At 39.0% G+C, this 21,339-nt stretch overlaps 1 protein-coding gene across 5 annotated transcripts; it reads left to right on the forward strand.

Annotated features, from left to right (window-relative positions):
- The first annotated feature begins 1,166 nt into the window (after positions 1 to 1,166).
- LOC149947569 (sialin-like) lies at positions 1,167 to 4,990 on the forward strand. Of its 5 annotated transcripts, XM_090173025.1 has the most exons (10): positions 1,168 to 1,351; positions 1,504 to 1,853; positions 1,945 to 2,169; positions 2,240 to 2,479; positions 2,550 to 2,733; positions 2,799 to 3,091; positions 3,155 to 3,287; positions 3,380 to 3,535; positions 3,610 to 3,695; positions 3,780 to 4,990. In XM_090173025.1, the coding sequence occupies exons 3-10, from the start codon at positions 1,948 to 1,950 to the stop codon at positions 3,978 to 3,980; spliced, it is 1,515 nt and encodes a 504-aa protein (XP_090029151.1). In that variant the 5' UTR covers positions 1,168 to 1,351; positions 1,504 to 1,853; positions 1,945 to 1,947; the 3' UTR covers positions 3,981 to 4,990. The 5 variants fall into 5 exon arrangements, with proteins under 5 accessions (XP_090029147.1, XP_090029151.1, XP_090029148.1 ...); XM_090173021.1 differs by lacking the exon at positions 1,504 to 1,853 and having other exon boundaries at positions 1,167 to 1,351; XM_090173022.1 differs by having other exon boundaries at positions 1,504 to 2,169.
- Positions 4,991 to 21,339: the final 16,349 nt, after the last annotated feature.

A 21,339-nucleotide genomic window follows, 5' to 3' on the forward strand; every position in this document is an offset into this window, starting at 1 on the left:
GTTTCTACAAGCACAATCCACAATAACTTCAACGAGAGAACTAACTCGGAAAAATGCAGACGAATTTTACTTTTGTTCATTTTCTTACTCTTCGAACTCTCAAGCTCTTTTATTTTCAATTCACGAATTGACAAACGCATGATTATTAAACAAAAAAAAATATTACTACACCAAAAATTCATACTAAATTTCCATAATTAAAATTTATCCCGTATGTTATAAAGTTGATTTACTATATAACTAAAACTGGAGTGCTCACGTACACGCCAAATACTGATAACACCGTTTACGTAAGTTAAACAATCTCACGTACTGTAGACTGTAGAGCACCACAACAAAAGATGATCGTGATAATTTTGGCCATACCGTGGTGCGCACATCAAAAACTTCTCATCTTTCACTATTATTAATATTATTTATTATGATAATTTTGACATATAAACCAATTAACTTATTTTTTTTTTCAATTCTTAGCAACAGCCGAATTAACGTCATCACGCCATCTAAGACTGGGATGACGCAAAAACCCTTAGTATTGAACGGTTTCTCAAGTAGTTTCTATTAAACTTTTGTCACAGTCATTGATTATGAGTAAAAAATGAAATTAAATTGTTTAGTGTCAGGTGCTAAAACCCTTGTAAAGTCGTTTTGTATTATCTCGAGCTGATTTATAACTGGAGAATAATCTCGAGTATGCAATCCAGTAATCAACAGCAAGTCCCGCGAAAGGCGCTTCTGCAATCGGCCTTCAACTCTCAAAATATAGTGGGTCGCCATTTCTTGTCCTTTGGTCAGTAGGTCCTTATGAAATAGTTTTTTACTTTCCTAATGATATGTTAGTTGTCGAATGAACATTTCAATGGTTGAACTCACAAAAAGCGATTTAAGACTTAGGTATAGACATACGAGTGCATCTAGCAGTTGGTGTAGCCAACGGGTGATTTGCGTTCTAACCCCCCTAGACGTAGCTTTGATTTTACTAAATTTTAACTCCTTTTTCGACCCCCCTTGGAACATTTACATAATCTTACTCCCCTGGATGACGTCACTAGATTCTAGACAGACAAAGGTCGCGGGAGGCAGAACTACTTTAAAATCGTTCGTTTGCTAAGAGTATGAGAAAATGTTTAGGTGCTATAAAAGATTTACGCCTTTAACTATCTCATTATCTTTTCCAACCAGCCTTTTCTGGATTATAATAATGGGAGGGATGTCACTGATGACCTAGCGTGATGCGTAATTGACGTTCTTAAATTTTCCGTATAGTTATAAAAGGAGATGGCAGAGGCTGGAGATGCTAGAACAAAAACTCCACTGGAGTCTACAACATCGCAGCTTCGCAAAAGCGCAGGTAATTATGCCGTGAGAGATGGCTATCGAGGGTTATAGTCGTTCAAATAGCAACAAATAGAAAAATAATACTCTCATTTCTTTGTTTACTGAAATTTTTGATTTAACCTTAATTTTCGTACTAGCAACTATATAGTCTCTTCTATTTGACAGGCTAAGCCCGTGCTAGAAAAGCTTAGGGGATGTACAATGCGGTGGAACGTTGGGTACAGGGGTGCATGTACCATCCGATTTTATCAAATGGAAGACAATAATAATAATAATCAGCTAGGCTAATACCCAAGGCACCATCTTAGGCCCAAGTTATCTAGCGACTTTTAATGTTTTAGACAGGTGGCCGGGATACAATGCTTAGGAGAGTGGTGGAAAGCCCTTCATGCCAAGCGAAGCAACAGGCAACAGCTCTCTACAAGTTTTATTGCAATAGTTATCTACACGCGTTGAAGAGATATTCTGCCAAATATCGCTGTGTTCCTTTTTAAAAATATTCTCTTCTCGCCCGAGTTTGTTGTTATTTTTATCTGCTAAACCAGTGCTCTCTTTTTAATCTGAAATTGCGTAATTCATTATCCTTTTCTTACAAAAATGCTTAAGGCTATGGCCAAATGGATTCCCTCCCGCTACGTCGTGGTATTTATGACCATGGTGGGGTTAGTGGTCATCTACCCGCAGAGAGGAAACCTCAGCGTAGCCATAGTGGCAATGGTGGCGCATGGAGGACGAGGAAACAGTTCCATTGAGGGAAACAACAATACCTTCGTAAGAGCCGACACGTGTCCTTTCACCTCCTCTTCCAACAAATCAGTCGACCTTGAAATGGTAAACCCCAGTCTTAGCTTAAAAGCGATCGACGAGCGCTTGAAAATAATTAAACGTTTCTCCATTTAAGGACACTAGTGGGGAGTTTCATTGGTCTCAAACAACTCAAGGATTTATTCTGGGTGGTTTCTTTTACGGTTACGTCGCCACACAAGCGCTCGGAGGGCGAATGTCCGACATGTTTGGCGCCAAGCTGGTTTTTGCCTTTGGAGTCATGGTCTCTTCTATCATGTCGCTTTTAACGCCAGTAGCGGCTAGATGGAATGTAGGAGCCCTCATCGCGGTTCGAGTTATTATGGGCTTTGCTCAGGTATATGGACAAATTCAAATCATTCAAAAAAGTTAATTTTCGAAATTCTGAATCCAACCCATTTTTGCAGAGTGTTAACATTCCAGCGGTATTTACGCTGATGGCGAAATGGGTTCCACCGAATGAACGGGGAATTTTGCTAAGTGGAGCTTTGGTGGGCGCTATTTTAGGAAATATCATAGCCATGCCCATTACTGGGTACTTGTGCGACAATCTGATACTCGGTGGTTGGCCAGCAACGTTTTATATTTTTGGTAATTATTTTAAAAGCTTCGAAACCAATAGTAAATTGGCACACAGTAACGTATCATGAAAACAGGCTCAGTGGGCTTCATTTGGTTGGGTTTCTGGTGGTTCCTTGTTTACGACTCTCCGTCTCAACACCCGCGAATCTCCGATACAGAACTCACATTTCTGAACCAACACATAGAGCACGTAGAGCAAAGCAATACTAAAGACGACCATCAAAAGGTTCCGTGGGCTCATTTACTCACATCTCCGGCGGTTTTGAGTTTGGCATGGGCCAAATTGTCCCTCGCTTGGAATCATAACGGCATGTTGACCAAATTGCCGTCATATTTAGAGTCGGTCTTGCATTTCGAAATTCAAGACGTATGTTGACGCAATATAAATTAAGAAATTTTATCATACATTGACGTGACGTTTTATATACAGAACAGTTACATTAACTCAATGATGTACGGTGCTGCTGGACTGTCCCTTCTTTTTAGTGGGTACTTGGCTGACTTGATTATTAAACATTCTCATTTTCCGGTTTCGTTTTGGAGAAAGACGTTCCAAGGACTAGGTACATAATGAAACTCATATTTGACGTTAATAAATAGGCATCGACATTCGCGAGGTTCCATGAAATACTTACTGTAATTTTGAATTTTGCAGCGTCTTTTGGAACGGCCTTATGCTTGTTTTTAATTCCCGTGGCGCATTGCAATGATACGATGGTAATCATTTTACTCATTGTCAATATGGCATTTTACGGCCTTATAGCCGGAGGAGAACAGTCCAATGGTGTGGAAATAGCACCAAAATACTCAGGTATAACATCTTACGGAAATTAACTACATACTTCGTGTTGCTGTTGCTTAATATATATATTTTTAACTTCATAGGTCTTATCTCTGGTATCTGCAACTCATTCGCATCCGTTAGTGGTTTTTTGACTCCTATCATAGCAGGAGTCTTTATAGAAGGAAATGTAAGACACATATCTCGTGGTCGCTGGAAGTATTATTATTAGTATCACTTGGAAGAGAAAGACTAAATTTAATTTTTAATGCAGGAAGATAGCACGGTTAAGTGGAGTTATTTCTTCTACATTTCTGGCGTATTAAGTGTCACTGGAGGTGTGGCATTCCTGGTCTTCAGCTCATCTTCGGTTCAGTGGTGGGCCGAGCCTAGTAAACAAGATGAAATGGAAAGCCACTCGCCGAAAAAGCCGGAGAATGGCGTGGTCAACAAGGGTTTCGTCGATAAATATTAATTTAAAACCTTCCCGTCACTTTATTTGTTTGGTCCGCGTTTTATACGTGTATTACTATTTACGTCATTATGAAAGTTTTGACTATATTAGTCAAAAGTGATTAGCTATTATATAGCAAAGTTCTATATCTTAGATCTTGTTAGATTGTATTTATGGAATCGCATTTCATTTGTACGACTTTGTTTATGTAATAACATCAGCCCAAAACTCCGTAAAAAGTGAGGTACGGCAACGAAGATATAGTGACGCATCGATTCGACTTGAAAGCCGATAAGACAAAAACTACACACGATAGTCATAGTCATACGAAATCTACCTAACGTCACTATTATACGCTATAGTATAGTGTTAAGACAGTGTTCTTAACGACACTGTCCATGCACGGTCCATGCGGTAAAAAATTAATTGGCCCCGAGTAGCACCATCTTCGTTTTAAAAACTTCTACTACAAATGAATTCTTTTATTGGAAGAACAAACGGGTTAGGTATATAAATGCCACACAAAACGCATTGAAAATAACAACCTTAAAAAATTGAAATTCAAAAGTCGTCTGCTAGTTCTTTAGATTTTTAATTGACGGATATTAAGGCAGATGGCACTATATTTCAATTCAATTCAGTTCAATTCAAATTATTTAATTATCTTTAGATAATAGTTTTGTACAAATTCGAGGGCCAAGTCATCTTGCGACTTATAGCCCTTAGCTCGAAGCCTGTATTTCTTTTAAATTGTATGTGTGAAGGCTTCCAAAGTTCTCTCTGTAACGATACTGTCCATGCGATTATAATTGGCCACTACAGAATAGTAGCACAGTCCTCGTTTTAGAAGTTTCTACTACAAATGTATTCCTTTCATTTGCATAACAATCGGGTTTGGTATTTAAATGTCACTCAAAACGCTTTAAAATAACAACCTTCAAAGAAACTTATATTTGTTTTTAATAATCAGTTTTAAATTACAATTTTATAACTAAATATTTTCCTAGAGTAAGCGTTAATTTTAACTTGGCGGTGGTAACTTCTCTGGAATTGTTTCTTGGAATTTGTACAAATTACGTCCAAGTAAAAGTTACGAATTATTTGCATGATACTTTCACTGACAGACATGTTTCCAGCCTTGACTTAAGCGACAAACATATGAAGTAATTTAACCTCGTAGCTTTGGCTATGGCCGCCTTTTTGTGCGAGTATTTTTCTCTATGCGAAAAAGCATGGATGACGTCGTGTCACGTGAGACTGAAATCACTGAACAGACCGACTGTCAATACAGTTATTTAAAACCAGGGACGATATATATCAAAAACAATTTATTCACAAGGATAGGCTACTCGTACTTCGAGATCGTCTAGTTAGATTGTGATACATACAATAAAAGCGCCCGTAGTTGTTCGAAATTAATTTATATATTCGCAACCGAAACCTATCACTTCACCCTCTTTTAGTTGACGTCGAAAACTAGATAGGTAGCAGAAAAGGTTAATATTTGCATTTTATTATAATTTAACACGTTTTGTGTTTCCTCCTGGTAATATAGAGTAGTTGCGATGCCCACATTTTTTCATTGGTGCTTCCACGGTAGAGCGCCACTTAAAGTGGTTTTGGTTGCAAATAGCGTTGCCTATCCTTGTGGCTATATTGTATTTCAGAAATTTTATCCATCAATGCTACTATAAATTTTTATACCGATCATCTGTTACAGCACTGGCTTGGGCGAGCTATTAAAACACAGAGATGACAGCTAGCAGACTACAGAATTTTACCCTAGGGTGGTGACTAAAGCGCCATCTATAAGTGGATATAAAATAATATTTTCAAAAAAATCACGCGGGGGTCATTCCATGACAAAACAACCTAGTTTTTTTTAATTTTAACACCCGACCCCTTTCGATTTCGCCAAAATTTTGTATACAAGGTTTTTTGGGCCTAGGAAAACGATTTTGACAGTTTCATAACGATCGGTTCAGCCGTTTACGAGATACAGCATACGCGTTTTTTCAAAAGTTCGCCTTGACCCCCTAAATGTTTTCTAGTATATCTTATGACATAATTATCGCAAAATCACATGTAATACCTCATTTTAAAGACAATGCGCACCCTAATATGAATATTTAATCAGAGTTGTCATTTGACGTAAATGTCATTAAAATCTGGGCCTTTAAATAATTTGACCTTTGACCTTGCCCAGACACCTCAGTCGTAGGTCAACGATTTTAGCATTTTTAAAATTCCCACTATCGAATACATAATAATCACTCAAAATCTCAAAGTAATATTTGTAGTTTTCGAGATATTAATTTTTGAAATTTACCCCACCACACACAAAATGAAATACCAAAACCATTTATTTTTATAGTTTACACACCAATTAATTTTTTATTTACACAAAACAGCTTAAACTTCTTTATACATGGAAAAGGCTTTGGTAATTTTATTTTTATCGTGTTCTTGGATTTGATAGCCTTTCGAATTTGGTAAACCTACAAGAATTTCAATTGCACATAGAACATTTTCACTTGACACCCAACTGCTATCGATCCTTCTGGGCCATGTGTATTTGTCCGAAATACCAGGGGGACGCAAAAAGTTTACAAAGAAGTCTCCAAACTCTTCTGATACTTCCTCAATTAATCCAACGTAAAGTTGGCCTTTGTAGACGCTGGCTACCAAATTTCCCACTTTAAAGTTTTCAGCCTCTTGATTTCGAGTATCTGACAATTCTAAAGTCGAAACCTTAACTGTGGTTAGCGAATCGTCATTAGATAACGGAGAAACCATGATTTCATTTAACGATTTCGGAACGAATTTATGAAACCCTCGAGTTCCTTTTACTGTTATGGCTTTAGAAAACCTTTCTTTTAAAAGTTCCTTTTGTCGCTCAATTTCTTCGTTTTTAACATAGATGAACTTGATATTTTCGAAGTTTGATAGGCAGAAATTAAACATATCTGTTGGAGTCAAAATCTGTCCAGTCACTGGTCGCTGAAGACTGACTCTTGCTGTTTTACGCTTCACTGTTCCGCCAATTCCGTCACAAGGTCCCTTGCCATGAGATGTGGCAAAAAAATGCCATTCAGCGTCCAAACCAAAATCTTGTTTGTGGCAACAGAGATTAGAAAAGTTGGATTTGTTTTTATACTGTCCAGCACATCCATCCGTAAAATAAATTAGCTTTCTAACATTAGGAACATGTGTTTTTATATTTGGAATTAGATAAGTTAAAAAACTGTGAACAGTATTGGTTGTATGTGTTCTGGTATCACTGATAATACAAAAATTTAAGTGTTTAAGTTCTCCGTTTTCGACTACCCTGAAATAGATTACGAAGGGATGCACTGTCGCTTGAGAATTGTCCCAATGGAACCCTTGTGCTTCGTCTTGAATTACGAAGGAATAGTTCTCCGCAAAATCACCGAGAACAATTACGTCACCAGGTTTTAGAGTTTTTTTGAGGTTTTTAAGATAATTAGATTGCGACTTAGATGTGTAATGATGACGCGTTAGTTCAAGTAGTTTAATGGCCAAAGAGTCGAAAAAGTTTTCAACACTCTCGCTCAAGGTCATGAGCTTTGTGCTGTCAGTTGTCACCCATTGCATGAACTTTATATTTTCAAAATCTTCTAAAAGGTTCGTTAAATATTCATTTTCAAGTAGACCATTTTTCCCAGGACAGTCCTTGCACACCCTCATCATACAATTCCTGTTTTGAGTGTCACACACGGTGAGCGCCATGAAATCGATATCACATTTTAAAGGACAAGGAGACGGTAGAGCTGATATCATTAGCTTGACATTTTGGTGATAGGTGCAGACACACACTGAATGTGTACCTGACGAACCTGCTAATACACACCAAGGTGGTCGTAGATAACAAAATGACGAAAATCCTAACGTCAAATCATGCTCTTCCTTGAATTTGTTATAGAGCTCTCTCAGGTTCAGCAGTACAAGCCTCTTTTGATGATGTTCTTTTTGACCTGTCTCGTGGTTTCTAACTGACACAAACTCCTTTTGTCCAGGTTGTAAGTGTATGGGGATTGTAGGGTCAAAAACGATATACCTCTTAATTAAGTTCCAAGGAAATAACTCTTTTATTCGGTTATAAATTACACACAAAGTATTAATAACTAAACTTGTTGTTGACCGTTCAGTCTCCAGGTCCAGAGTCCGCCTCCCAGATCCAAAGCGTCTCCTTTTATGGCGCATTCTTCCCGCCAAAACCAGGCGTGTGGCGCCATCTGGGAAAAAGGGTTTTCCATTTAGAGTGCCAAGGTCCACCCCATTACATCATCCCGCCCCCCCAAAAAAAATGGAAAACCCAGAAAACCCCCCCACAAAAATCAAAAGACATCACCACAAGGCGTCGCGGAACTCCTCAAACGGAGGGGCCCCAACTGCACGGGGAGAAAACGAAAAATTATCGATGCCCAGGTCCCCCCCCAACCCCAGATAGCGCTGGAGGAAGGCCACCACCTCCGGCCGGGATCGTAGTTTGACCCGATGAGGCTCGGGAGAATAATAGTAGACATCACCCACCCGCCCAGTTTTCCGGCACACTACCAGACGATTCCAACCGAATAACCCAGGTTTAACCAAAGGGTCGCACCCCGAAACCACCGCCCTGTCCGCATCCCCGGGGCCCGCAACCCTGTCCACCAAGTCGATCAAAGGCCCCACCGGCACCTCCGCGACCCCCTGAACCCTTGCCACGGGAGTAACCTCTTCCGGAGTAGTGAAATCAGATACCAGATCCACGAGGACACCCACAGGTACCTCAACCCTCCCTGGTTCCGGCTCGGGCTGAGATGGGAACGACGGATCCGGGACCTCCTCGAGCTGCATCGCAGAATCCTGGGACTCGGAAGAAAGATACAACTTAAGCTGATTAATATGCCAAGTCCCGGCTATCTCGCCAGTAACCATATCCATAAGGACGTAAGAAACCGGAGTCAAACGTTCCACCACGCGGTATGGCCCCAGCCAACGAGGAAGGAATTTTTTGGTTAAACGCTCAGCGGCCCGAGACCTGCGATGATGGACCCGCCATACCAACATACCGACTTCCAAGGTTCCCTCCTGATAATTGTCGTCATAATATGATTTTTGGCGGTCACTGGCTAGCGAATTCATCTCCTGAGCTCGATCCAAAGACATCTGAAGTTCCCGCAAAGGCCCCCGCTCGTACGCGACCACCTCCAGTCATACGACTGTTATCGTCATTTTCGTAAAATTCAACGACCTTTGATTTAACGTCTTCGGTCAATATTAATCCCTTCGATTGTTTCTCTGGTAGCGAAAGAATTCCTTGACTAGATTTAAGATTCCTGCTTCGTTTGACCATGTATTCTGGTGCTCCAAATTCCTCCATTGTGCGTTGTATTCCAAATGGTGACAAGGTCAGGATCTGAAGCTTTTCGCCGTATGATGTCTTGGAGTTATTGAATTTCTCTCTCAGTTCGTTCAAAATATTCTCATATAATCGATGTTCTTCGAGCTTTCTAAAAACATCGTCCGTAACCATATTATCGTCTGTTTCATCAAGAGAAATTTCCATTGACTCTTCTAATTTGCGTTTCAATGAATTGTTCACAGCGTTTAACTTAGTCCTGCTTAGAATTGTTTTTTGGCGAGATGACAAACCTTCTGTACAAAAGTTAAAAAATATATGTATTTATATATGTATACATATATAAATTCTTTCAAATTGAATATATTTCTTACTTCTTTTAACAGGAGATTCTCCCAAGTTTATTAGAGTTTCGTTAACTGCCACTAAAGCTATAGCTTTGTCGTCTTGCGTCGCATCTCCCGATGAACAAGGTTGACTAAATGAAAAAGAATCGCTTTCTTGTGATTCTTGTGCAGTGTGAACTTCTGAAACGTCCAACTGTATTTGGAGTTCATCCTTTACTTTTTTTCCAGCAGACATAAAACACTGGATGCACAACTTATTTCCAGCGATAACTTCAATTCCTCGTAACTTTAATTTTTTGAACCAATCCAATGAAATAGTTTTTAGTCCACTCTTTCTTTCAGCGTCGTGAGTCCCAAAAGGATTCATACACTTCTTTTGACTCGTTGAATACCTTTTCATAAAAAGTTCTTCATGGTGACGACATATGTTTCTTATTTTGGACATAGGTATAGCTGTTCGGCTGCTAAGAACTAATTTGTCATCCTCGGACAGATGGTTGTTGATACCAACTGTTTTCGAAAGTGTTTGCAAATGACATTTACTACTGTCTCTCCAAAACGAACAATTTCGATCCATTTCAGGGCTTTGTTCGAGAATATACAGTAAAATAAATTCTATTTCGCTACTCAATTATCGCTGTTAATATATTTAACTACTCAATTATAACTATTATATATTAAAAAGATATTAAAACATTTTTACGTTATTAAAAACGTAATCGATATGACTAAGAGCAATATTGGGTTTTCTTGAGATATCTAGCTACAATAATATTGAACGCCAGACTATACTAAGGACAAGCAATTTAGTGATGTCTTCTGTCTACAGATAACATGCAAAACTAAAAATAATATGTAAATAACTCAACTTAATTTAAGAATTAGTGTATTTGATATTCTAAACTTCAAAATTACCAAAATAATAATATTTTTAATTTATTTAGTAGGTCAACTAGTTTCGTGTATAAAATAGCATTTTCATTAATTTGAGGGGTAAATTTCAAAAATTAATATCTCGAAAACTACAAATATTACTTTGAGATTTTGAGTGATTATTATGTATTCGATAGTGGGAATTTTAAAAATGCTAAAATCGTTGACCTACGACTGAGGTGTCTGGGCAAGGTCAAAGGTCAAATTATTTAAAGGCCCAGATTTTAATGACATTTACGTCAAATGACAACTCTGATTAAATATTCATATTAGGGTGCGCATTGTCTTTAAAATGAGGTATTACATGTGATTTTCCGATAATTATGTCTTAAGATATAGTAGAAAACATTTAGGGGGTCAAGGCGTACTTTTGAAAAAACGCGTATGCTGTATCTCGTAAACGGCTGAACCGATCGTTATGAAACTGTCAAAATCGTTTTCCTAGGCCCAAAAAACCCTGTATACAAAATTTGGGCAAAATCGAAAGGGGTCGGGTGTTCTGTGGCAGGCGTTTTGTCATGGAATGACCCGCGGGCAATTTGAATTAGGCCTAAAAGTCTTTTAATTTTTAAAACTTTAGAATAACCTTTTTAAGTACGTAAAAAGATTAAAAATGGTTAGAAGTTGCGCAATTACTAATTGTCGGAACTATTCAGTTAGTTGGGAAAATGTATGATTTCATAAGTAGGACAAAACCAATTCGCATAATAAAATATAAGTCTATAATGGTTTTAAATCGATAAATTTCAATAGATTTCCGTTTTCTAATCCTGAGCTACTAAATAAATGGCTACTTTCTATAAATCGTATTAACTTGTGTCCATCTAAAAGGGACTTTATTTGTAGTGACCATTTTGTAGAAACTCAAAAACAAGTTAAAAATAGCAAAATAATTCATTTGTATTGCTAAGTAAAATTGCACAAACTGGCCAAAGAGAAGAATCTGGAGGTGAAGGGCTAAGCCGTCAGGCACAAATACTCTAAACTTATTTTATTTCAAAAGCAATAATTTTTAAAATTTTCATTTAACAATTCTGCTATCCTCATAATTTTATTATTATTTATCATTCCATGACAAATTGACAACACTGTTCTAATTATTCTAACCCTTGGACCAAATCATTTATTAGATGAATTTTATTTATATATATATATATATATATATATATATATATATATATATATATATATATATATATATATATATATATATATATATATATATATATGTATCCATAATTAAAAAATCAACTTACCTTTGTTATTGGTTTTCGTATCATTGAATAGATATATTTCCAAAATAAAATTTAAATTAAATCTAATTTTGAGCTACAAAAACACTAAACACCAAGTTGGAAGATGTCACGTGGCATTTGTTTACATTATGGCGATTTTCTTTTGGATGGTCCGACTGTTCCGTGAACGCTCCGAACCAAACTTCCACAATTCTTTTTGATGCGCTCCGGGTGCAGTCGGAGCAGCCCAAACAAAAAATATATTAATTTCTCGCCTTACCGACGATGGCGCCTTGATCGCCACCCAATGGCAAAATACTGTAGTCTTCTAGCTGTCACCTCCATACTACCCTCCATAGAATCGTTGGTCTATCCTGTTTACAGTAGGTGGTATAGTTGTAACTTGTAAGTTGGAAAATTTTGCGGAAAATTACTGAGATCTTTTTTCCGAAAAATATTCAGTATTTTCCAGAAAAAATAAAGAAAAGTTTTAATTCCATAATTAACTTATTATTAATCGCAAATTTAAATTTCGTTGCATTTTCGCCTTATGTTTTCGAATCCAAAAGTTCAACTAAAACTAAGACTAAACCAGGCCTCTAGATTAGTCTAGAATAAAAATCCTTAAAAAGTAATATATGTAAATTTTTTTTCTTTTTCCGATTTAAATTTTCCGAAATCCCACAAAATTTTCCAGAAATTTTTCCGCATTTTATTTTTCCAGAAAATTAACAACTCTAGTGGGTGGTTTCTAGTTCCGGGATATCAAAGTAGAGTGATAGCGTTTTCCATTGGGAACCTCCGAGCACTCCCGAAGCGCTCCAAAATCAAAATCGTATTCCATTGGGAAAAAACGGGCAACTCCGAGAGGGAGGATCGTCTTCCATTGACCAAGGTACTCCCTCCCGGAGTGCTCCCGGAGTGCTCCCGGCTGCCCCAACTCAAGAGTCGGGGGGAACCAAAAAAGGTGCTCCGAAAACGTTTCGTATTTCATTGGGAGTTACCAGGGCGAATCCTCCGAGCGCCTCCTACAGGGAGCAGTGACGTCATTCAACAAATCCGGATCACACTCTGAGGTTCCCAATGGAAAACGCTATAAGAAGATTAACGCTATGACGTCCTTTTACTCCGATTATGTGGTGACGAACTTTGGGCGGAGTAAAAACGTTTTTCCAAAATTTAAGTGATTTCCTTTTGCCTGTTCTCGGACTAAACGTCTACTATTTTTACCCTAAATCGTTTAATTCGCCTGTTCCGGGAATGAGAATTACTCCGCCCCATAAACTATTCGCTTGTTCCGGAGTATTACCACGATTGTAGAAGAATCGTGGTATTACTCTGTATTAGGCCTTGTTAGGAGATAAATTCTGGCTAGTAGACGACAAAATCCGATTTACTCTCTTTACACCTCTCTACAACCCTGGTGATTTAAAAATATCTCAGCTCAGTTAGCGGTTAAATATAAACAAAGGAAGCATGGAGAAATGTACCAATAACATTTTTTTAGTGGACACCCTGTATAAGAGTGGAAGGGTGGATACTGATAAAGATAAAGGGTTAAAGAACTCTTATTGTCCTTGAAAAAGTATTAGCTTGGTGGGTCTTTTTCCAACTGCTTCTTTCTTCATTTGATCGTTAATGTTTCTGCTTATTTTCCACAGCCTTATGTTAACGTGTTGCACAATGGACCACTGGTCGAAGTGCATGAATGGGCGTGTCTTTCGCCCTTCTCCCCGTTCATCAATAATATGTTAACATATATTTTTATTATCTTTTTTATCAAAACATTAACGTGGTGTTGCGATCAAAGCTCGTAATCAAACATGTGTTCCGTTAGAGTTGGGAAAATATCCTCCGTGACTAACTGGCACAGAACCAAACATTATATTTTTAAGTCAATGTTTTAGCCACGATTTTAATCGATCCGAAGTATCTCACTGCTTTCTCAGCCAAGCTACAAATCTTAACAACACTAGCTGTTGGATGACATAGTCAACTATTGTCCTTTAAAAGGAGTTGAAGTTTGGTTGGGTCCTTTGACTTCTTTGCATAGTTATGATTTTATAGTCTAAAACGTGTAAACATGTTTGCATTTTAATGCTTTTCGTAATTTCTTTACAACAAAACCAGCCATACAGGGTGTTTCAAAAGGTTATGTCAAAATTTTAAGGAGTTGTAGCGTGTGAGCTGAGAAGTATGCCTGTTTTTTCCCCATTTTCCTACGATGAGTTAAAAGAGCGCCAGAGAGCTTTAAAGTGTGGCCTACTAACCCCTGGGAGTAGGCTGCAACAAGCGTAAAACCAAGAAGCAGGGACTTTAAATACTGTTGGTGCTCTTTTAACTCATCGTAGGAAAATGGGGAAAAACAGGCATACGTCTCAACTCACCAACTACAACTCCTTAAAATTTTTGCATAACCTTTTGAAACATGTCACCTGTATAACGGATTACGTTATCTCGAAAGATGTTGGATGTTTCATCAGTAAGAAACATAATAAAATCATCCATTTCTTCCTCTATAACTCGAAGTTCGTTGGTTGGAACCAAAATTGTATAATATTGTCACATAAATCTGACACTTCCTATTCTTCACATGAAAAATTTTACTGAGAGTCATTCACAAGACAGACTGCATTACGGGCTTAGTCGCCGTTTTGCGTCCGCGTCACACGTAGCCTTTAACAGCGCCTCGCTAGGGGGATATTTCCTTCTTCTTGTGATGACGTCACTAGGTCTCAGTAAAATATTCCCCAAAGTGACAAACTTATGGAACAATATTATAGACTTAGGCCTATGTTGGAACTGAAACCTCGTACAAATTTGGAACGTGAGCGTTGTCCAAAGCAATTACGTTGCCACTTTTTGATTATTCAATTTTAGTAACCAACGTGTTTTTGTATGCTGCAGTGAAGTTTCTACTCATAGGATTGTTGTTCCACCCTCCTCGTTGACAAATTGTGTTAAAATATAGTGTTTTCCACAAACAAAATGATACTTTCCGGGTATTTAGTTTAATCGATTTATTGCTTTGAGCCATTTTGAGCGCCAGTTTAAGTTAGATTGAAGTAATCTTCATTATGAAAAATGGAAAATACAATAAATTTTTAAACAAAGATCGGAAATTGTTATAATAAAAACAAGATATACTTGTGAAATGGTATTTTTTCCTTTGGTGACCGACTTTTGCAATTGAAAACCACACCAGTTTGTACCATTTTCAGGTTTTTAAAGTTTAAATTAACGTTAAATATTTCATTTCGCGTTGTAGTTTCCGAAAAATGCAATATTTCCCTACCTTCATACAAACTAACTTTATTTCCTAAATTAAACCATTTTTAAAAGTCGCGGTAAGACTAATTAGTTTTTTCGTCCAGCGTTAAAATTTTACGCTTTTTATAGTTTCTCCATTCTCCACCAAACGATTTGGGGGCGCCACGGAATTTTGTCCATATCACACACACGAGACTGAAAACCAAGCACAAAAAGCGAGTGCCTTAATTCTAGCCTGCAATACTCCGTCTAGATATAAGTATAGTTCCTATGTCTATGGTTACAGCTTGGATAAATAATAGTAGTTCCTACCTACTCTATAGTTCCGCGTGCAACTGATAAGTGTTTGTTATGGGTTCTGGCTTGTAGAAGGCTACGTGTTACGGGAGTTTCGGAAATTCTCCGTTAATTTCGCCGAAGCAGCGCTGCTGTCGCAAAAGCCATTTGCTGGTCAGGTTTTTTTTCAAGTGATATGTCAAGGTAGGAACTACTATTATTAATCCAAGGTTACAGTCAGGGTTGGACATAAGGATATTTTGTATTAGTCAGCCTGACTAGTGAGCCTCCTATCTTAATTTATTTCAGCAGTCACCGACTAGTGGGGGTGTAAAATTAAGTAGGATAGCCAACGTTTTGCTTTACCCGTCAGAATTAAAATAACAGTTTATTATCACTTGAGTTACATGACTTTGGTCGATCACAATTTTTTAACGGAGTCTAGTTTAAAATATTTTCATTGATAATATCATCAACAAATGTCTCATTAATTTGATAGAGAGATTCTGAATCATAACTAGTATGAGGTGTAGTAGACTCTCTGGACTCTTGATTTTCTACAAGATCTACAAACATGTTGGGATTGATAAATGATGAATTTATGTTACGCCAAATTCGACATTGTTTATGAATATTTAGGTAAATTTTTCACTAGTCAATTTGACTAGTGAGCCCCCAGATTTCGATTAATTTTAGTAGTCAGAGCATTTATTTTCGTAGTCAAATGCCGTAACTAGTGCCTTATGTCCAACCCTGGTTACAGTACTCCGAAATCCCAGATCCAGCGAAAATAAACGGCCTTGACTAAAAAGCACAAGCGCACACCGCTTCTTCCTTCAAAATGCTTTGCTAAAAAGCACAAAACGCACACCGTTCACTTTTTGATTTATCTCTCACTCGATTTCTTTCCGCCTTTCGACTTATTCGCACAACAAGTCGGCAACATCGCCGCTCTCTGCACGCCCCCACTTCAGTCGAAGGTCTGTCTGGATCGTTTCGACGGCAATTAGCCTTTTCAGTTTACTAAGAGCCACGTAGTGACAAATGCGAGAAGCTCAGAAACTGCTGGATTTTCGTCTGCTAAGCAGACGATTATCCAATAAAGCGTCTGCTTAGCAGACGAAAATCCAGCAGTTTATGAGCTTCATGCATTTGCCACTACGTGGCTCTATGTAAACTGAAAAGGCTAATTCGGACCAAAGATAATCTAGACTACGTACCCTAGATTGGAAATACAGAGATAATCCTACGGGCTCCCGTCTAACCATGCAATTCCCTAGTTGCGGGGGGGCAATGTAATATCGGGGTGGTAAAAAGTCTGAAAAATTCAGTTCGGTTCAGTTTTATATCTCGTATTCGCGGTCGGTGCTGGCTGCTGGCAGTCTAAACTAAAAAAAATCGGGACTGGAGGACGAGGCCCAAGGGTTCGACCAAGTTTGATTTGAAGCGTAAATTTTCTTTATTTTACTGATTGGATTTCAAAGGTATTTGTTTTAAGTTACATTAACCAGATATAATATTAAACTAAGGTTTATTTTATTTTACCAAGGTGTAAATTAAATATGAGAAAATCTTGCCAATTCAAGAGTTGTAAGAACTATCACAAGTCATCTTAAATCATAAGTTGGGTTAAATTGAAATTGTAGCGAAGTTTACTAATACGTTGCCTTCAATTGTAAATATGGACAAGTAATGGAATGCTTTATTTGTCATAATTTTATTGGATTTGCCTTAATTTTTTCTAAGCAAAGCTGTTTAAAAAGAATAAAAATATAGAAAAACATTTTAAATAAAGCATTTAAAACTAATTTTTACAAAAGGTAAATCAGGAGATTCAATCTCTTCATTGGGCAAAAATATTAATTTTGAAGCGATTTTAAAGTTTACCCCTGAAATTATATTTAAAACAAACAATTTATGACTACATCGATGATAATTAAAATTGTAATACTAACCATTCGGCTTTTTAGATTTGGGTTGTTTCTTTTGACAATAAGCGTGATCCATTTTTAGCCCGAGGCCCGAACGAGGTCCAGATACCGAAGCAGACGAACCCGCTGAAACTTTTCAGACTAAAATTCCACCCCCAACTCTCCCACTAGGGAATCGCATGAGACAACGCATTTCGCGTACGTTTCTACCCCCTGTTCGGACAAAGTTGTGCCCCGCAAAACTAGCGGTGTGCGCCGGCTAGAAAATGAAACAACTTTTTTTCTTACAGTAAAACTGGTAATTTCAACGGAGGCGCCTAGGATTAAATTTCCAGATCTCGTATTTGTGAAGTACTTGTGTCAAAGCCGCTGAGAAAGTATTAAAGACAGTAATTTAAAGGGGCTCCAAAGTTCGGTGGCCAAATGTGCGTAAAGTCAGTAAAGTGCGAAATTTACGGTTGACTCTGCCCGCCTCATTTTGCCACCGAACTTTGGAGCCCCTTTAATAGTGGACGTCATTTCTTTCAATAGAAAACATAATGGAATTCAATTCACGTTTTTCAATGGAAAACACGATGGACCTCACGTTTTTCAATGGAAAACATGATGGATCTTAAATAAGTTGGAGCGTAAAGGGGCTCCAAAGTTCGGTGGCTAAATGTGTGTAAAGTCAGTTAAGTGCGAAATTTACGGTTGACTCTGCCCGCCTCTGCGGCCAAGGCCGAGTGAGTGGTTGGGGCATAGCTTTTAACATAGAATGATTCCGTATAAAATTGCCATCTAGTTTGAGTTACTGAAAATAATAATTTGATTTTAGATTACGTCACCTTAAGAACCTGCATTTGATTGGCCCACGTCAATCGAGTCACGGCCCCCTGCACGCGCTCACGCTCGCGTGAGCGCGTGCAGGGGGCCGTGATCGAGTTTAAAACATTATTAATCATGGTAGACTGGTTTCTTTACTCGTAAAGATTTTTATCTTACATGCAAACGATTGCGTTGTTTGTTGTTATGGCTCCTCGATGTTTCATTTCCACATGTAGAAAACGATTTGCGGTGGACGGTAATGTGTCGTTGTACAGGTAAAAGTTTGGGTTTCCTTAAGCCTCGGGGCAATTTGAAATGTTAACAAACGGCGGGCTTTCAAATTGATGATTTGGTAAAAATTACTTCAGGAAGCTCAGTGAGCCTAGTGGAACAACAACTCAGGACTATAATTACTGCAATATCCGTTTTTTAAAAAACACTTTATTTAACATAGTAAATATCGGTCTTCGTTGCAGGGGCGGCCGAAATTGAGTTGCGCGCCTTTTTGGTTTACCAAGAATTCGATTTGTTCAGAAAATTTTTAATGAAAGCATAACATAATTCGAAAAATCTTTAGCTAATTAGAAATACATATCGCTTTCCCAACGAATATGTCCAACATAATCGATGAACGCTTTTTCTCTACTATTTACTTTACAATAGTAAATTATCCATAAAATTACAGTGGATAGTTCTGACGGATAAAGCATTTTCCTGGTATTTTCATTATAAACCAGGGTATATAATATGAAGAAGAAAAAGTGATTGGGCCAAAGGAATACAGTACTTCAATGTACTTGCTTGCTATTTCTTTGTAATTTGTCCAGCTTTATGATAAATAAACTAGCAGGCCATCTTCTATTTGTTTTTTTAGGCTCTTATGAACCTGCTTTCAATATTCTAAAATGCATTTAAACCGTTTTCGATGGCTAGTTCCAAAGCAGTCTATCGGTACGATTTACTCTGTCGTGTGTCCGTGGTTACATTTAGTTCTATTTTACGAGCACGCGCAGAAAGCCATTTATTAGTTTTAGTTAGATAGATATTAATTAGAGTCACGTTGAATTGAATTAAGATGTCCGAGGAAAAGCAGCATTCTGGTTCTTTTCATAAAAAAAGGAAATGAAAGAAGCCGTTGAAGCAGAAAAGCAAGCGACAGCTTTTAAAATGTTCATAAATGTAGGCCTTAAAAAATCCCGCAAAATAGTGTTTTAATTAAGTTGTTAAAGCAATTAATGTAAGGAATAAAATAATTAAGTTTACTAAAAACGAACCGAGAGTTAAAAATAAAAATATACATTATTATTATCGTTAACTCACGGGTTCTTCGTAATCTTAATTCTTTTATTTCACATATATTAAAGTTCTGAAGTATTTTAATTCGACAAAAGGCGATGCTCATCACGTCAGAGTAAAAGAGAAGGTCAGCTTAGAGCTGACCTAGATATTTCTCGTGTGAAGTTTACGCGGTTTGGCAGGGACTTCAGGTGGTCCGCGAGAGAGTTCCAGTCCTTGATGGAGGAGGGAACAAATGCGTGCTTCCGAAGCTTAGTTTTCAGATAAGGGATAACATAGGATTGGCCGGTTTTCAAACCGCGGGGGGCACGCATCCACGATGATATTGTATGCGCGATTGGTGAAAAAGCTCCTTTCGCTTTGTGGATGATGGAGTTGATCGCCACAAGACGTTTGATGCGGCGACGCGACGCGAGAGTGGGCCAGTTAACATTCTTAAGTACTTGTGAGATACTGATGTCCCACGAGTACCCGACCGATGTGGCAAAACGGACGGCCTTTCTTTGAACCATTTCGAGTTTGCGGGTTTCCGCCGCGGTGTGTGGGGACCTCAGGACTGAGCAGTACTCCAAAATCGGAGTGACGTAGGTTTTTATATGGTCAATGCCTTCGTGGGAAATGAGCAGCCGTGGAGGCTTCGACTGAGGAAACCCAGAGCTCGGTGAGCCCTAGAGACAGTCATAGAAACGTGGATATCCCAGGAGAGCGTGGCAGTTAAAGTAACACCGAGATACTTGAAATCTTGAATGTGATCGATGGCCGTGCCTTCAACTTGTTACCCGAAGGAGGTGGGTTTAAACCCTCGGCGGCGAAGGCTTAGCACTTTGCATTTTTTGGAGTTTAGTTTCAGCTTCCAGTGGCAGCTCCAGAGCATGATTTGGTCGAGGTCCAGCTGCAGGGTGTCGTGATCGCAAGGGCAGCAAATTGGTCGAGACAGGGTGACGTCGTCGGGGTAAATGGACAAACGAGAGAATACACCAGAGCCTACGTCATTGGCATAAATTGTGAAGAGAAGAGGGCTAAGTACTGAGCCCTGTGGTACGCCTGAATTGACGGGATACCAATCTGACTTGGCACCAGGAAGTACTACACGGAACTCACGCCCCTCCAGGTAGGAGGCTAGCCACCGTAGAGTGGGGCCGCGTACGACGTAGCTATGTAGTTTCGAAAGAAGAAGCTGATGAGGCACCGTGTCAAATGCCTTTCTGAAGTCTAGGAAGACCACATCCACTTGGGGGGCGGTCTCCAGACCGGGGCACCAAGCGTCCACGCTGGAGTGGAGCTGGGTTTTGGTACTGTAACCGCGGCGGAAGCCGTGCTGGGCTGGAGTAATGGCATTATGGAGCTCCAAGTGGGTGGTGACGGAGGAGGTGACAACGTGCTCAGCAACCTTTAGGAGTTAGGCCAACCGGGAGATTTGTCTGTATTCCTCAGGATCATCTTAGGGCCATCCCTTTGGAATCGGCGTTTCATTGGCGCGCTTCCAGTCCTGGGGGAGTGTGGCTGTGGAGAGCGAGCAAGCAATCATGTCCTCCACCGGAGAGGCCAGCGGTCTCGCTCAACGTTTCAGGATTGCCGGGTGAAGTCCATCGGGCCCTGGCGCTTTATGGGGATTAAGCTGCTGAAGGAGCTTTATGATTCCCGTGTTGAGATTGTGATATCTTCCATAGGGGGGCAGACCGGGTGGAGGAGGGGGACAACGAATCTGGATGAGATGTTGCGTGAGGGGTGTGACGTAAGACCGCCTCAGAGAGGGTAGCCTTAAAAGTGTCCAACTTGTCACACATATCCTGGTTTGGGAGGCACAGTAACTGGAGTTCAGCGGAGATAGCTTCAGTATCCACTTTTCAGATCGCTAGGCAGGTGCGGGGGGCAGTCTAGGTGGTGAGGGGAGAGCCGGCAGAGTGAATTGAAGGAAGT

The sequence above is a fragment of the Leiobunum rupestre genome, chromosome 4 (assembly GCF_980474605.1).
Source record: "Leiobunum rupestre chromosome 4, qqLeiRupe1.1.hap1, whole genome shotgun sequence".
Lineage (NCBI taxonomy): Eukaryota > Metazoa > Arthropoda > Arachnida > Opiliones > Sclerosomatidae > Leiobunum > Leiobunum rupestre.

Excerpts from the sequence above, each read along its gene's own strand:
- LOC149947569 (XM_090173021.1), top strand. The coding sequence starts at position 1,295 with ATGCTAGAACAAAAACTCCACTGGAGTCTACAACATCGCAGCTTCGCA. Across the intron at positions 2,170-2,239 it reads AATCAGTCGACCTTGAAATG|GACACTAGTGGGGAGTTTCA; the intron begins GTAAACCCCAGT and ends TCTCCATTTAAG. Across the intron at positions 3,536-3,609 it reads AATAGCACCAAAATACTCAG|GTCTTATCTCTGGTATCTGC; the intron begins GTATAACATCTT and ends TTAACTTCATAG.